The sequence below is a fragment of the Salmo salar genome, chromosome ssa06, assembly GCF_905237065.1.
Source record: "Salmo salar chromosome ssa06, Ssal_v3.1, whole genome shotgun sequence".
Classification (NCBI taxonomy): domain Eukaryota; kingdom Metazoa; phylum Chordata; class Actinopteri; order Salmoniformes; family Salmonidae; genus Salmo; species Salmo salar.
Window position 1 is genome coordinate 86,878,253 of NC_059447.1, and position 16,468 is coordinate 86,894,720.

General features: G+C 46.6%; 1 protein-coding gene across 4 annotated transcripts in view; it reads left to right on the plus strand.

Moving 5' to 3' along the window:
* The window catches only part of sipa1l1 (signal-induced proliferation-associated 1 like 1), a 295,071-nt gene that overhangs the window by 122,751 nt on the left and 155,852 nt on the right, over positions 1–16,468 (plus strand). For all 4 annotated transcript variants that reach the window (XR_006770346.1, XM_045721113.1, XM_045721112.1 and 1 more), the window contains 7 exons: positions 2,163–3,109; positions 3,366–3,551; positions 3,810–4,313; positions 4,897–5,110; positions 6,925–7,055; positions 10,218–10,406; positions 11,453–11,627. Coding sequence is in view for 3 of the 4 variants with exons in the window: in XM_045721113.1 (XP_045577069.1) it covers positions 2,357–3,109; positions 3,366–3,551; positions 3,810–4,313; positions 4,897–5,110; positions 6,925–7,055; positions 10,218–10,406; positions 11,453–11,627 (2,152 nt within the window). In the remaining variant the exon portion in view is untranslated. The remainder of the gene's footprint in view (positions 1–2,162; positions 3,110–3,365; positions 3,552–3,809; positions 4,314–4,896; positions 5,111–6,924; positions 7,056–10,217; positions 10,407–11,452; positions 11,628–16,468) is intronic.

The following is a 16,468-nucleotide window of genomic DNA, read 5'->3' on the forward strand; positions in this document are numbered from 1 at the left end:
CCGGTTCCGTCCGCTCACCTCATATTAGAGAGCAGGTGGCAAATCGAGAGGTTTCACTCTCACCAAAATAAGCCCAGTGTGTTTCTATGGGTTTATTGTGGACCTAAGCTTGTCGCCTGCCTTCCTTGCCTCTGGGACAACGACACCCGTTGTTAGGGCAGAGACATGACAATGTTATCATTATATACAGATCTCTGCTCACATGCACTTAGTGAGGTGAGGGAGGGAGGGAGGGAGGGAGGGAGGGAGGGAGTGAGGGGAGGGAGGGAGTGAGTAGGTGAGGGAGCGAGTCCACTGTTGATTATGAAGATGAAGGCCTTTTTCATTGAAGTAAAAGAAAGTACCAGCTTTAGGCGTATATCTATATATTTAGGCTGTATTGAAAAGAAGCCACCCAGGGGAATGTCCATGGGGACATGTTTTAATATTGTAGTGGACAAAAATGAGAATGTTGACGCAGCCAAATGGACTGTGTGCAACTCGCTATTCAGGTTTGATGTAATTTTCGTTTTATTTTTTTTGTATTTATTATAATTTGTTTTATCATTGTTATTGTATATCATTATTATTGTTGTAGGCCTATTTATTAATTTAAACCAGTTCTTTAAATATAGAAAAAGTGTTTTGTTTCATTCTGTTGAGACATTTTTGTTGGCTAAATTAAGTTCGAACTGTCATTTTGTGGTCCGTATTTAGTTTAAGTAGTAAATATTTATTTTACAACAAGTAGGCCTGTTGTAAAATAAATATCATTAGCCTAATTGCTGTCATTTTTTGAGTATGGTAGGCACTCGCCTTTTGTTGGTAATTGTTGCAATATAGCCTGTTCTAAACCAGTTCTTTAAATAAACAAGTGTTTTATTTCATTCTGTTGAGCCATTTTCTTTTGTCAATTGAAGTTGTAATGTTTTGTTTGCTGCAATAATAGAATTAGGCTACTACGTTAGGCTACTATGTCGGAAAAATACTGCCAGCACATTTAACGATACTTTGGTGCCGATACGATATGTATTGCGATTCTCACGATTCTATATGAATTGCAATTCGATACTGTGATTTTTTTTTTGTGATTCGATGTGCCAAACATATTGCTCACCATATGTCTGCTGCAGAGGGATGAGAGAGAGCCCTGAGAAAACTAGTTTAGATCAGTCAAATTGGCTCGCTATTTAAAAAGAAGATGGAGAACATGCTATGAAGGAAAAATACTGGAGTTTTGGTGCCGGTACAGACAACTAACGCCCTGATGCATTTAACACACATCTCTGACAGCTGAACCGTAAGGTGGACCATTATTGCTTTAGGAAAGTAAAAACTTTTTGGGTGATCTGTTTTTAAGGACAGGTGACTGTGGCTCATTTGGTCAATATCACTTGTTTATCGATGGCGCTGGCATCGTCCGGTCATTGGTTTCTTCCTCTCTCTTTCTGCTCTCGGATCTGAACGGTTCTCTCTGATTAACCTGCACTAGTCCGTTTGGGTCTGTTATCTATGGTCCTTTTCAGAACTTGTCTGACTGTCTTTGGGTCCATTGATGGACTTGTTGGAAGGGTGGCATCATATGACTGTGCCACGTTGAAAGTCCCTGAGCTCTTCAGTAAGGCCATTCTACTGCCAATGTTTGTTTTTGGAGATTGAATGGCTGTGTGCTCAATTTTACACACTTGGCATCAACAGGTGTGGCTGAAATAGCTGAATCCACTCATTTGAAGGGGTGTCCACATACTTTTGTATATATAGTGTAGCTTTCTCATCTGATAACGAACAGCCGTGTGTCAACTGATAAGTATTGCGTTATCTTAGGTAATCAGTTGGTTTGAAATTAACTGAAGTAGCCCATCTTAAATTATTATTCTCTTAACAGATGAAGGTTTTGTGAATCCAAGTTTTAGCAGGTCTTGTGTACGTAGATGCTACTTTCTGTCACAGAGACATTCAGGTGCTTCTTTAACAACAGCTGTCTGGATCTCATGTAATGTCTATTTGTTTATTCTGCTTGATAAAAAACAACTTCAGATGTATTATAGCCTCTCTGACATCGAGGCCTAACCCAGAATCTAACCCTTCTGTCCTCTTCCTCTCTCTCCTCTTCCTCTCTCCTCTTCCTCCCTCTCTCTTTCTCTCTCTCTCTCTTTCTCTCCTCTCTCCTCTCTCCTCTGCAGAGTTCACCTTGCCCACCAGAGACCGAAGCAGCATGCAGACCTGAGAACCAGCACTAGCTACAACATTCTGTCCGTCCTCCTCCAGTCCTCCCTGCCACCAATGCTCTGTGAGGCTCTCTATCCTCTCCTCTCCCTGGGCATAATGATCCATCTCTACTGCTGAGCCCCACCTTACCCCCTAACCTTACCCCACCATGACCAGTCTGAAGCGGTCTCAGACGGAGCGTTCGGTGGGCGGCTCGGTACCTGCCTCTGATGAATTCTACACTCGTCGTCTGCGCCTCCCCAACGGTGGCGCCCCCCCACCTCGCTCCGAGAGCGCCCACCTCACCTCCTCTTCCTCGTCTGGCTCCTCTTCATCCTCCACCCCGGGGGTTCCCAAGATGGGGGTCAGGGCCCGCGTGGCAGACTGGCCCCCCAAAAGGGACGGAACGGGTGGAGTGTGGCACATCACCGTAGATACGGACTCTCCAAGTTCTACCATGTCATCTTCAGGTGGCGGAGAACGCGGGTCGGGCGGAGAACGCGGGTTGGGAGGAGAACGTGGGTCGGGAGGAGAAAGAGAACGAGAGCGGAGCTCGGGTTCAGGCTCGGCGCCCACGGCCCATAGCAACCTGTCGGCTAAACTGGGCCACCTGATCAGCCCTCAGGACTCGTCGATGCTCCGGAACATCCACAACACCCTGAAGAGCAAGATGCACCACAGCAGACATCACAGCAAAGACAACCGCTACCTGTCGCCAGACGGCTACCAGGGCTCGCCACGTAAAGGCATGAGGCGTATCCGCCAGCGCTCCAACAGTGACATCACTATCTCTGAGCTGGAGGGTGACGGGGGCGAGGGCTGGTCCTTCTCTGGCTGGACGCCCATGCACCGAGAGTACGGAAGCACCTCCTCCATAGACAAACATACAGGCTCAGGGGAAAGCTTCTTCGATATGCTCAAGGTTTGTGCTTTAATTGATTGATTTAGTGGTATACCTTTCTGATATATATCAGTTATTTATGATGCACTGTCCATATATATTTTAATTTCTTATCATGAAATCACATTTTATGTATGGTTCTGCATATGTACCAAGATGTTCAAATAAACCTAATCTTCCTAAACCTAATTGTTACTTGTTGAATGTATGTATTGTTATATTCCTGAGGCAGCTCTATATGTATTTTAAATATGTCAAATAAATCCATTAATTCCAGGGTTATACATCCCAGGATGCTCCAGACCAGCGCAGCCCAGCACCGGACAGACTCGGGGAGCTGCTGACGGTCGCCCCGCACAAACAGGCTGCCTTAGATCTTCCTGATGGACCCCTGGGTACTGCCAGAGGTAGCCCCGCCAGTCGCCTGAAGGAAAGGGAGAAACACCTCAAGAGGAGATCCAAGGTATTGAACACAAACTGCGTGGTTTACTATCTCCTCGATGGTTGATTGTATCCATCTTGTCTGTAATGGTCTATGCTTGATATGTTTCTGTTTAACTTTGTTATTATGAGTCTGTACGTTACACCAATATTACATTTCATCAATGTTATCAAAATGTTTTACCCATACTTTATTTGTTAATGTGTTTGTGTTTATGCACAGTGAAGCAAACAACATTTCCCATGGGGATAATGAAGTCAATGTTTTATCTTATTCCAGTCGGAGACGGGCGGGGAGTCCATCTTCCGGAAGCTTCGTAGCGTCAAGGCCGAGGGCGACTCGTCCCGTGCCGGATCAGACATAGAAGACGGGGGGCGGGAGGACGGTAACAGCCCCAAACCCTGGACCTGTCAGAAGGGCTTCGCCCACTTTGACGTGCAGAGTATCCTCTTTGACCTCAACGAGGCCATCCAGGGACGACAGTCCGGTGGGAAACGCAAGAACACCACCACAGGAGCTTCTGCTGCCGCCGCCGCCTCGGCCTCTGCCACTTCCTCCCTCTCGTCCAATCAGAGCGGAGTATACGGTGGGGGCGGGTCTCCGTGCGGGTCGCAGGAGGAGCTAAGTGGGAAGGAGGGGTGTCCGGGTACAGGAGGGGGACATGGCACTAACCCTGCCCTGGATCCTGGGGATGACAAGAGCAATGAACTGGTGCTGAACTGTCCCTGTTTCAGGAATGAACTGGGAGGAGAGGGAGAAAGGAACATCAGCCCTTCTAAACAGGTAGGACGAGGATACGATAAATACACTGGCATGAACATTCACACACACCGGCAATACGAATGCATGCAGGCACACACCCACGCAATATACACTCACTCACAGATCAGGTAATGGAATTTGTTATCTGGATAACTCTGATACCATTACCATCATAGATATTGGACAAAGACATAACTTTACGAGACCTTAAATCTCTGCATTAGCTCAACTCTTTCACCAGAATGACAGATTTTTACCTTGTCAGCTTGGGGATTTGATCCAGCAACCTTATGGTTACTGGCCCAATGCTCCTACCCTCCAGGCTACCTGGGACTGGGCTTCTACTAAGCTGACATATGGAATAGTTTTAAGATGGTCACATGGAATTGTTTTAAGATGGTCATATGGAATTGTTTTAAGATGGTCATATGGAATTGTTTTATTAAGATGGTCATACCAAGGATCATTTAACTATTTAGAACCCATAAATAATGCATTCATAAGCAGTATATAAGCATGTACTGCAAGCTTATGTCAACTCAAATAAATGTTACCCCTTTACCCTTACCTCCATACTAACATTGCTCCTCTTTCCCCCTCCCAGCAGGGTAGTATAGGCAGTGGAGGGAGCTCTGGGGGGGGAGGTGGCTCAGAGGAGGGGCCCCTGGAGACCACTCTCCCCCACTTCACCAATGCCGGGGTGGCCGTGCTGGAGGCCCCTAAAGATGGACAGGGACAACACGCCGACAGGGCCAAACGATCTGTAGAACACTGTGACCTGGGGGCTTATTACTACAGGAAATACTTCTATCTGAGAGGTGAGAGGGAGGGAAGGATGGATTGAGAGAGGGAGGGACCTGGGGTACTATGACAGGAAGTGCTTCTACCTACAAGGAGGGAGGGAGAAAAGGATGGATGGTAGAGAGGGAGAGTTAGGGTACTATGACAGGAAGTGATTCTACCTACAAGGAGGGAGGGAGGGAGGAAGCAATGGATGGTAGAGAGGGAGAGTTAGGGTCCTACTACTACAGACCATAGAGATGTTGATTTATTCATTTCTAAAGTCGTTTGGATATTTGATCTTTGGAAATATAAGATTGTCTGAAAATAGAATCTGAAAGCAGGTAGGTTTACATCAGGCTGTAGGTTTACATCAGGCTGTAGGTTTACATCAGGCTGTAGGTTTACATCAGGCTGTAGATTTACATCAGGCTGTAGATTTACATCAGGCTGTAGGTTTACATCAGGTTGTAGACAGGTTGTAGGTTTACATCAGGTTGTAGGTTTACATCAGGCTGTAGGTTTACATCAGGCTGTAGGTTTACATCAGGCTGTAGGTTTACATCAGGCTGTAGGTTTACATCAGGTTGTAGGTTTACATCAGGCTGTAGGTTTACATCAGGTTGTAGGTTTACATCAGGTTGTAGGTTTACATCAGGCTGTAGGTTTACATCAGGCTGTAGGTTTACATCAGGCTGTAGGTTTACATCAGGCTGTAGGTTTACATCAGGTTGTAGACAGGTTGTAGGTTTACATCAGGTTGTAGGTTTACATCAGGTTGTAGGTTTACATCAGGCTGTAGGTTTACATCAGGCTGTAGGTTTACATCAGGCTGTAGATTTACATCAGGCTGTAGGTTTACATCAGGCTGTAGGTTTACATCAGGTTGTAGGTTTACATCAGGTTGTAGGTTTACATCAGGCTGTAGGTTTACATCAGGCTGTAGGTTTACATCAGGTTGTAGGTTTACATCAGGTTGTAGGTTTACATCAGGTTGTAGGTTTACATCAGGCTGTAGGTTTACATCAGCAGGCTGTAGGTTTACATCAGCAGGCTGTAGGTTTACATCAGCAGGCTGTAGGTTTACATCAGGCTGTTGGTTTACATCAGGCTGTAGGTTTACATCAGGCTGTAGGTTTACATCAGGCTGTAGGTTTACATCAGGTTGTAGGTTTACATCAGGCTGTAGGTTTAGATCAGGCTGTAGGTTTACATCAGGCTGTAGGTTTACATCAGGTTGTAGGTTTACATCAGGCTGTAGATTTACATCAGGCTGTAGGTTTACATCAGGCTGTAGGTTTACATCAGGTTGTAGGTTTACATCAGCAGGCTGTAGGTTTAGATCAGGCTGTAGGTTTACATCAGGTTGTAGGTTTACATCAGGTTGTAGGTTTACATCAGGTTGTAGACAGGTTGTAGGTTTACATCAGGCTGTAGGTTTACATCAGGTTGTAGGTTTACATCAGGCTGTAGGTTTACATCAGGCTGTAGGTTTACATCAGGCTGTAGGTTTACATCAGGCTGTAGGTTTACATCAGGCTGTAGGTTTACATCAGGTTGTAGGTTTACATCAGGTTGTAGGTTTACATCAGGTTGTAGACAGGTTGTAGGTTTACATCAGGCTGTAGGTTTACATCAGGTTGTAGGTTTACATCAGGCTGTAGGTTTACATCAGGCTGTAGGTTTACATCAGGCTGTAGGTTTACATCAGGCTGTAGGTTTACATCAGGCTGTAGATTTAGATCAGGTTGTGTGTGCTACTTCTCCCCCTCTAAAATCCCCATCTCTCTTCCTGTCTCGTTCCCACGCTCTCTCTTTCCTTCTCTCTCCTCCCTCCCTCTGTTTGGTCCAGAGCATTGGAACTACCTGGGCGTAGATGAGACTCTGGGTCCAGTAGCAGTGAGTCTGAGGAGAGAGAAACTAGAGGAACACAAGGAGCATGGACAACAGTACAATTACAGAGTCATCTTCAGAACCAGCGAGGTAACAAGACAGTACACTAACTAAAGCCCCTCCCGTCTGTCCTTTCTCCCTGCTCTTGTTTATATTCTTTTTGCTAGTGAATAACCAGGCTTGTTCATAGTGTATTCTCTCCTCTTCATTTCCCACTACTCATTGATCTCAACTTCTCAAGTCAATCAGCTTCAACTACCTCTTCAATTCCTTAGACCCTGGTATACTATACTATAGGCAATAATGTCAGTCATCTCCCTCACTCACTCACTCACTCACTCACTCACTCACTCACTCACTCACTCACTCACTCACTCACTCACTCACTCACTCACTCACTCACTCACTCACTCACTCACTCACTCACTCACTCACTCACTCACTCACTCACTCCTTTTCCTGAGAGCCTGCAGTATTGTAACCAGTAATGTTATCATCCCTCCCTTCTCTTCTCTCCTCTCTTCTCCTCTCCACCTGTCCTCTCTCCTCTCTCTACCTGTCCTCTCCCCACCTGTCCTCTCTCTACCTGTCCTCTCTCTACCTGTCCTCTCTCTACCTGTCCTCTCTCTACCTGTCCTCTCTCCACCTGTCCTCTCTCTACCTGTCCTCTCTCCACCTGTCCTCTCTCCTTACCTGTCCTCTCTCCTTACCTGTCCTCTCTCCTTACCTGTCCTCTCTCCTGCTGTCCTCTCTCCTGCTGTCCTCTCTCCACCTGTCCTCTCTCCACCTGTCCTCTCTCCACCTGTCCTCTCCCTACCTGTCCTCTCTCCACCTGTCCCCCCTCACCTGTCCTCTCTCCACCTGTCCTCTCTCCACCTGTCCTCTCTCCTGCTGTCCTCTCTCCTGCTGTCCTCTCTCCACCTGTCCTCTCTCCACCTGTCCTCTCTCTACCTGTTCTCTCTCCACCTGTCCTCTCTCCTCCAGTCCACCTCTCCTCTCTCCACCTGTCCTCTCTCCTCCATTCTACCTCTCCTCCTCTGCACTTCTCTCTCCTCCATTCCACCTCTCCTCTCTCCTCCTCTGCACTTCTCTCTCCTCCATTCCACCTCTCCTCTCTCCTCCTGTCCTCTCTACTCCATTCTACCTCTCCTCTCTCCTCCTGTCCTCTCTACTCCATTCTACCTCTCCTCTCTCCTCCTGTCCTCTCTACTCCATTCTACCTCTCCTCTCTCCTCCTCTGCACTTCTCTCTCCTCCATTCCACCTCTCCTCGCTCCACCTGTCCTCTCTACTCCTCTGCACTTCTCTCTTCTCTTCTGCACTTGCTGCTATTTCCAGCCTGGAAGGTGGGCAGGTGTGTGAGTGTGTGTAGGTTGAGACCACGTCAGAGGAAGACTAGTTTAGTCCAGTGTTCTGGGTCCTCTCCACCATCAACACATTTACCTCCACAGGGTCTCCGTCAGAACACTACAATAATACACTCGATCACATGTAATAATATCCAGCATATTTAACCGCATTTAAAAACCCAAGGACACAGTACTGTACTGTGAGTCACTTCTCAGTGAGAGCACAGGGACATACACACACACACACACACACACTGGACTTGACTCTGTGTGTTTACTGTTAGTTAGATATAAAGGCAGGTCCTTCTACACCTTTCTATTATTAATGCTGTCCTCCCACTGAAGGTTGTTTTAACCGGTGTGTGTGTGTGTGTGCTCTCCCCTCAGGAATTTAGTTTTAGCCTTAAATTCCAAAGGAATAGAGACATTCCAAATGTCATATGTCTATATACAGTGTTTTAACGATATGCAAAAGGAAAATAAATAAACATAAATATGGGTTGTTTTTATTTATTCTCTTTCTTTCTCCCTTGCCCTCTCTGTTTCTCCGTCGCTCTCTCTGTTTCTCCCTCGCTCTCTCTGTTTCTCCCTCGCTCTCTCTGTTTCTCCCTCGCTCTCTCTGTTTCTCCCTCGCTCTCTCTGTTTCTCCCTCGCTCTCTCTGTTTCTCCCTCGCTCTCTCTGTTTCTCCCTCGCTCTCTCTGTTTGTCCCTCGCTCTCTCTGTTTGTCCCTCGCTCTCTCTGTTTGTCCCTCGCTCTCTCTGTTTGTCCCTCGCTCTCTCTGTTTCTCCCTCTCTCTCTCTGTTTCTCCCTCGCTCTCTCTGTTTGTCCCTCGCTCTCTCTGTTTCTCCGTCGCTCTCTCTGTTTGTCCCTCGCTCTCTCTGTTTGTCCCTCGCTCTCTCTGTTTGTCCCTCGCTCTCTCTGTTTGTCCCTCGCTCTCTCTGTTTGTCCCTCGCTCTCTCTGTTTGTCCCTCGCTCTCTCTGTTTGTCCCTCGCTCTCTCTGTTTGTCCCTCGCTCTCTCTGTCCCTCGCTCTCTCTGTTTGTCCCTCGCTCTCTCTGTTTGTCCCTCGCTCTCTCTGTTTGTCCCTCTCTCTCTCTGTTTGTCCCTCGCTCTCTCTGTTTCTCCCTCTCTCTCTGTTTCTCCCTCGCTCTCTCTGTTTGTCCCTCGCTCTCTCTGTTTGTCCCTCGCTCTCTCTGTTTGTCCCTCGCTCTCTCTGTTTGTCCCTCGCTCTCTCTGTTTCTCCCTCGCTCTCTCTGTTTCTCCCTCGCTCTCTCTGTTTCTCCCTCGCTCTCTCTGTTTCTCCGTCGCTCTCTCTGTTTGTCCGTCGCTCTCTCTGTTTGTCCCTCGCTCTCTCTGTTTGTCCCTCGCTCTCTCTGTTTGTCCCTCGCTCTCTCTGTTTCTCCCTCTCTCTCTGTTTCTCCCTCGCTCTCTCTGTTTGTCCCTCGCTCTCTCTGTTTGTCCCTCGCTCTCTCTGTTTGTCCCTCGCTGTCTCTGTTTGTCCCTCGCTCTCTCTGTTTCTCCCTCGCTCTCTCTGTTTCTCCCTCGCTCTCTCTGTTTCTCCCTCGCTCTCTCTGTTTCTCCGTCGCTCTCTCTGTTTGTCCCTCGCTCTCTCTGTTTGTCCCTCGCTCTCTCTGTTTGTCCCTCGCTCTCTCTGTTTGTCCCTCGCTCTCTCTGTTTGTCCCTCTCTCCGTTGGCCATGAAGTACTAACAACATAGAAGAAGAAGTTGGAAGAACACTTTTCTGTCACTGTGGTACCCTTTTCCATAAGTAGTGCACTACTTTAAAGGGAATAGGGAGCCAGATTAGACAGCCCGGTCTGGTGTAATAATGGATGTCTCTTTATCCCTCTCTTCCTTCCCTGCCTCCTCTCCTCACCCCACTTCCTATCACCTCTCCCCTCTAGCTCACCACCCTGCGTGGGTCCATTCTGGAAGATGCGGTGCCCTCCACCTCTAAGCATGGCCTGGCTCGGGGTCTACCCCTCAAAGAGGTGCTAGATTACCTGGTACCAGAGCTGACCGCCCACTGTCTCAGACTGGCACTTAACACACCTAAAGTCACAGAGCAGCTGATGAAGCTGGACGAACAGGGGGTAAGGACACAAGTAGGGTTGTAAAATGATACTAACTTTCCTCCAGGGATTCTGGATTTCCTGCTTATTCCCTCCTGATTCCGGAAGTCTTCAAACTGTGATCTCTGAGAGAACCTGGGGATTTAGAGAAAGTTACCAATAAGACAACACAGAAAAATAACATGAAAGTCTCACAATTTATTACTTGCAGAGAACTTTAAATAGCACTAATGTAATCTCTCCTTCTCTCTCTCTCTCTCTCTCTCTCTCTCTCTCTCTCTCTCTCTCTCTCTCTCTCTCTTTCCTTCCTTCTCTCTCTCTCTCTCTCTCTCTCTCTTTCCTTCCTTCTCTCTCTCTCTCTCTCTCTCTTTCCTTCTCTATCCCTCTCTGTCTCTCTCTCTTTCCTTCTCTATCTCTCTCTCCTTCTCTCTCTCTCTCTCTCTCTCTCTCTCTCTCTCTCTCTTTCCTTCCTTCTCTCTCTCTCTCTCTCTCTCTTTCCTTCTCTCTCTCTCTCTCTCTCTCTTTCCTTCTCTATCCCTCTCTGTCTCTCTCTCTTTCCTTCTCTCTCTCTCTCTCTCTCTCTCTCTCTCTCTTTCCTTCCTTCTCTCTCTCTCTCTCTCTCTCTCTTTCCTTCTCTATCCCTCTCTGTCTCTCTCTCTTTCCTTCTCTATCTCTCTCTCCTCTCTCTCTCTCTCTGTCTCTGTCTCTCTCTCCTCTCTCTCTCTCTGTCTGTCTCTCTCTCTCCTCTCTCTGTCTCTCTCTGTCTCTCTCTCTCTCCTCTCTCTCTCCTCTCTCTCTCCTCTCTCTCTCTCCTCTCCCTCCTCTCCCTCCTCTCTCCTCTCTCTGTCTCTCTCTCTGTCTCTCTCTCTGTCTCTCTTTCTGTCTCTCTCTCTGTCTCGCTCTCTGTCTCGCTCTCTGTCTCGCTCTCTGTCTCGCTCTCTGTCTCGCTCTCTGTCTCGCTCTCTGTCTCGCTCTCTGTCTCTCTGTCGCTCTCTGTCTCGCTCTGTCTCTCTCTGTCTCTCTCTCCTCTCTTCTCTCCTCTCCTCTCTCTGCCTCTGTCTCTGTAGTTGAGTTTCCAGTTGAAGGTGGGGGTGATGTACTGTGCGTCGGGACAGAGCAGTGAAGAGGATATGTATAATAATGATTCAGCAGGTCCTGCTCTGGAGGAGTTCCTACAGCTGCTGGGGGAGAGGGTCCGACTGAAGGGATTCTCCAAGTACCGAGCCCAGCTGGACACTAAGAGTATGTTACTACACACACACACACACACACACACACACACACACACACACACACACACACACACACACACACAGTGTTATCTCCCTCTATCTCTCTCTCATGCCCAGCTTAACACCAAGAGTATTACTACATTACTTTGTCAGACTCCCCTGAGAATGCCTTGTCGACGACTCCCCTGAGAATGCCTTGTCGACGACTCCCCTGAGAATGCCTTGTCGACGACTCCCCTGAGAATGCCTTGTCGACGACTCCCCTGAGAATGCCTTGTCGACGACTCCCCTGAGAATGCCTTGTCGACGACTCCCCTGAGAATGCCTTGTCGACGACTCCCCTGAGAATGCCTTGTTGGCGGTTGGTTCTTTTAATCACCGTGACGTTCAGTGAACTCTAAAGAGGAGTTTCCTAGAGTAACAGGGTAACCAAGCTATAGAGCTCACCAGTTTGTAGTCGTAAAGAGGAAAAGAAATGAAACCTCTGTCTCGTTCAGTCATTGGGGGGTAGGAATGAGGTTTTGGAATAAACGCTGAAAATATGAAAATAAGGTCATTTAACATGACCTTTATACGTTTATTTTGATGACATTAACGTTAGCTGAAGATTCTCATAGAACAAAATGTATAAGATCTCCTAAACCTGTGTTTAACACAGACCTTACTTTCAGCGTTTATCCTAAAACCCATTCATTTCCCCGTAGGCTTTGGTCAAGTTAGCCTCTGTTAGTGCCTTCAAAAAGACGACATTCATATTGAACTCTGTTAGCTATTTTAAGTGAATTAAAACGATGATGTAACTGTCCCCAGACAGTAAATATGTCCCCCCCCCTAATGTTTCCAAGTTTCAGTTCCCCATGTAGTAGCGGTATGGGCCTGTAGAGATCCTGGAACAATAGGACGTGATCAACTGGCTGACGGAGATGCTGAGAGAACAGGACACTGAATGAAGGGGACAGTATAGAGGACTGTCAAGAAGAACACTTTCTACCCAGAGCAGAGGGAATAGGACCCATTCATAGACCCAGAGCAGAGGGAATAGGACCCATTTATAGACCCAGAACAGAGGGAATAGGACCCATTTATAGACCCAGAACAGAGGGAATAGGACCCATTTATAGACCCAGAACAGAGGGAATAGGACCCATTTATAGACCCAGAACAGAGGGAATAGGACCCATTTATAGACCCAGAGCAGAGGGAATAGGACCCATTTATAGACCCAGAACAGAGGGAAAAGGACCCATTCATAGACCCAGAGCAGAGGGAATAGGACCAATTCATAGACCCAGAACAGAGGGAAAAGGACCCATTCATAGACCCAGAGCAGAGGGAATATGACCCATTCATAGACCCAGAACAGAGGGAAAAGGACCCATTCATAGACCCAGAACAGAGGGAAAAGGACCCATTCATAGACCCAGAACAGAGGGAATAGGACCCATTCATAGACCCAGAGCAGAGGGAATAGGACCCATTTATAGACCCAGAACAGAGGGAAAAGGACCCATTCATAGACCCAGAGCAGAGGGAATAGGACCCATTCATAGACCCAGAACAGAGGGAAAAGGACCCATTCATAGACCCAGAGCAGAGGGAATAGGACCCATTCATAGACCCAGAACAGAGGGAAAAGGACCCATTCATAGACCCAGAACAGAGGGAATAGGACCCATTCATAGACCCAGAGCAGAGGGAATAGGACCCATTCATAGACCCAGAGCAGAGGGAATAGGACTCATTCATAGACCCAGAACAGAGGGAATAGGACCCATTCATAGACCCAGAACAGAGGGAATAGGACCCATTCATAGCCATAGACCCAGAGCAGAGGGAATAAGACCCATTCAAAACCATAGACCCAGAGCAGAGGGAATAGGACCCATTCATAGACCCAGAGCAGAGGGAATAGGACCCATTCATTGACCCAGAGCAGAGGGAATAGGACCCATTCATAGATCCAGAGCAGAGGGAATAGGACCCATTCATAGACCCAGAACAGAGGGAATAGGACCCATTCATAGCCATAGACCCAGAGCAGAGGGAATAAGACCCATTCAAAACCATAGACCCAGAGCAGAGGGAATAGGACCCATTCATAGACCCAGAGCAGAGGGAATAGGACCCATTCATTGACCCAGAGCAGAGGGAATAGGACCCATTCATAGATCCAGAGCAGAGGGAATAGGACCCATGCATAGCCATAGTCCCAGAGCAGAGGGAATAGGACCCATTCATTGACCCAGAGCAGAGGGAATAGGACCCATTCATTGACCCAGAGCAGAGGGAATAGGACCCATTCATAGACCCAGAGCAGAGGGAATAGGACCCATTCATAGACCCAGAGCAGAGGGAATAGGACCCATTCATAGACCCAGAACAGAGGGAATAGGACCCATACATAGCCGTAGACCCAGAGCAGAGGGAATAGGACCCATTCATAGACCCAGAACAGAGGGAATAGGACCCATTCATAGACCCAGAGCAGAGGGAATAGGACCCAGAACAGAGGGAATAGGACCCATACATAGCCATAGACCCAGAACAGAGGGAATAGGACCCATTCATAGACCCAGAGCCGAGGGAATAGGACCCATACATAGATGGGAAGACTTTCATCGAAAGGGTTTCTGACCACATTCTGCTGTTGTATTCTCTCCCTCTAGCTGACACAACTGGGACTCACTTCCTGTACACTGAGCCTAAGAGCCTTCCTGTCTGTCCTCTAGCTGACTACACAGGGACTCACTTCCTGTACACAATGAGCCTTCCTGTCTGTCCTCTAGCTGACTCCACAGGGACTCACTTCCTATACACCACCTGTAAATCAAATCAAACTTTATTTGTCACATGCGCCGAATACAACAAGTGTAGACCTTACCGTGAAATGCTTACTTACAAGCCCTTAACCAACAGTGCAGTTCAAGAAGAGTTAAGAAAATATTTACCAGGCAGACTAAAATTAAAAGTAATAATAACAAGTATCACAATAATAATAACAATAACGAGGCTATATACAGGGGGTATCGGTACAGTCAGTGCGGGCGTTCAGGTTAGTTGAGGTCATTTGTTCATGTATTTAGGGGTGATGTGACTATGCATAGATAATAAACAGCGAGTAGCAGCAGTGTACAAAAAGGGAGGGGGGGTCAATGTAAATAGTCCAGGTGGCCATTTTATTAATTGTTCAGCAGTCTAATGGCTTGGGGGTAGAAGCTGTTAACCCCTGTGCGGCCTACGGGACGGACATCCAGCGAAAAATCATATCGCCATTAGCATAACAAAATTTAATTAATTATTATTTTTATTTTTTTTCAAATTATACGTTTTATAGATACACCTCTCCTGAATCGAACCACGTCGTCCGATTTCAAAAAGGCTTTACAGCAAAAGCAAAACATTAGATTATGTTAGAGGAGTATATCGTAAAAGTAGCCATATAGCCATTTTCCGACCAACCACATGCATCACAAATAACCAAAAAACAGCTAAATGCAGCACTAACCTTTGACAATCTTCATCAGATGACACACCTAGGACATCATGTTACATAATACATGCATTCTTTTGTTCGATAAAGTTCATATTTATATATAAAAACAGCATTTTACATCGGTGCGTAACGTTGACTAACTATTTTCCCTCAAATGCATCCGATGAAACAGAGCTACAATTTACTAAATTACTATTCGAAAACATTTTTAAAATGTAATATTGTCATTCTAAGATTTATAGATGAATATCTCTTGAAAGCACCTGTAATGCCAGATTTAAAATTAACTTTACTGGGTAATCATACTTTGCGATGAAAGGGGATGCGATACTCTGAAAAATAGGCTAACGTTACAGGTCAGCGCCATCTTGGAACAATTGCATATCGCATCTAGTCTTGTATACTATTGTCAATAATCCCTTACCTTTGGTTGTCTTCATCAGAAAGCACTTCCAGGAATCCCAGGTCCACAACAAATGTATTTTCGTTCGAAAAAATTACTCCTTTATGTTCCAAGAGCTTGTTCTTGTTAACGCGTCTGAAGGCTGATCCAAATGCTCCGTCGGCCGCGGGACAGCCATTTCGAGAAAATGCATTTTTTTCCCATTTAGGTTCGTTCAAACATGTCAAAGGTTGTATAACATAAATCTTCAGGGCGTTTTTCAACAAGAGAGCCAATAAGATTCAAGGAGGATGATTGCATTGTCTTTCAAAACGTTTCGAAAGTGGAGGGAAGCCAGGGCCGCCGGCGTCATAATGGTGATGGCCCTCCTCATGTGACCAATTTCAACAGTGTCTCATTCATTCAGTTTTAACAGTAGGAGACTCAAACCACTTTGTAAAGACTGGGGACATCTAGTGGAAGCAATAGGAAGTGCTCAATGAACCATAGCTCACGGTGTGATTAATAGGCAACGTGATGAAGTTGAGTTCGTAATTCAGAATTCCACTTCCTGTTTCGATCTGTCTCGGGGTTTTGACTGCTATATGAGTTCTGTTATACTCACAGACACCATTCAAACAGTTTTAGAAACTTTAGGGTGTTTTCTATCCACAAGTATTAATTATATGCATATCCTAGCTTCTGAGTTTGAGTAGTAGGCCGTTTAAAATGGGCACACATTTTTTTCAAAATGCGCTGTGGCGCCCCCTATCCTAGGCGACCGTCAAGAGGATAAGGAGCCTTTTGGTCCTAGACTTGGCGCTCCGGTACCGCTTGCCATGCGGTAACAGAGAAAACAGTCTATAACTTGGGTCACTGGAGTCTCTGATAGTTTTATGGGCTTTCCTCTGACACCGCCTATTATATACAGTTGAAATCAGAAATTTACATACACTTAGGTTGGAGTCATTAAAAC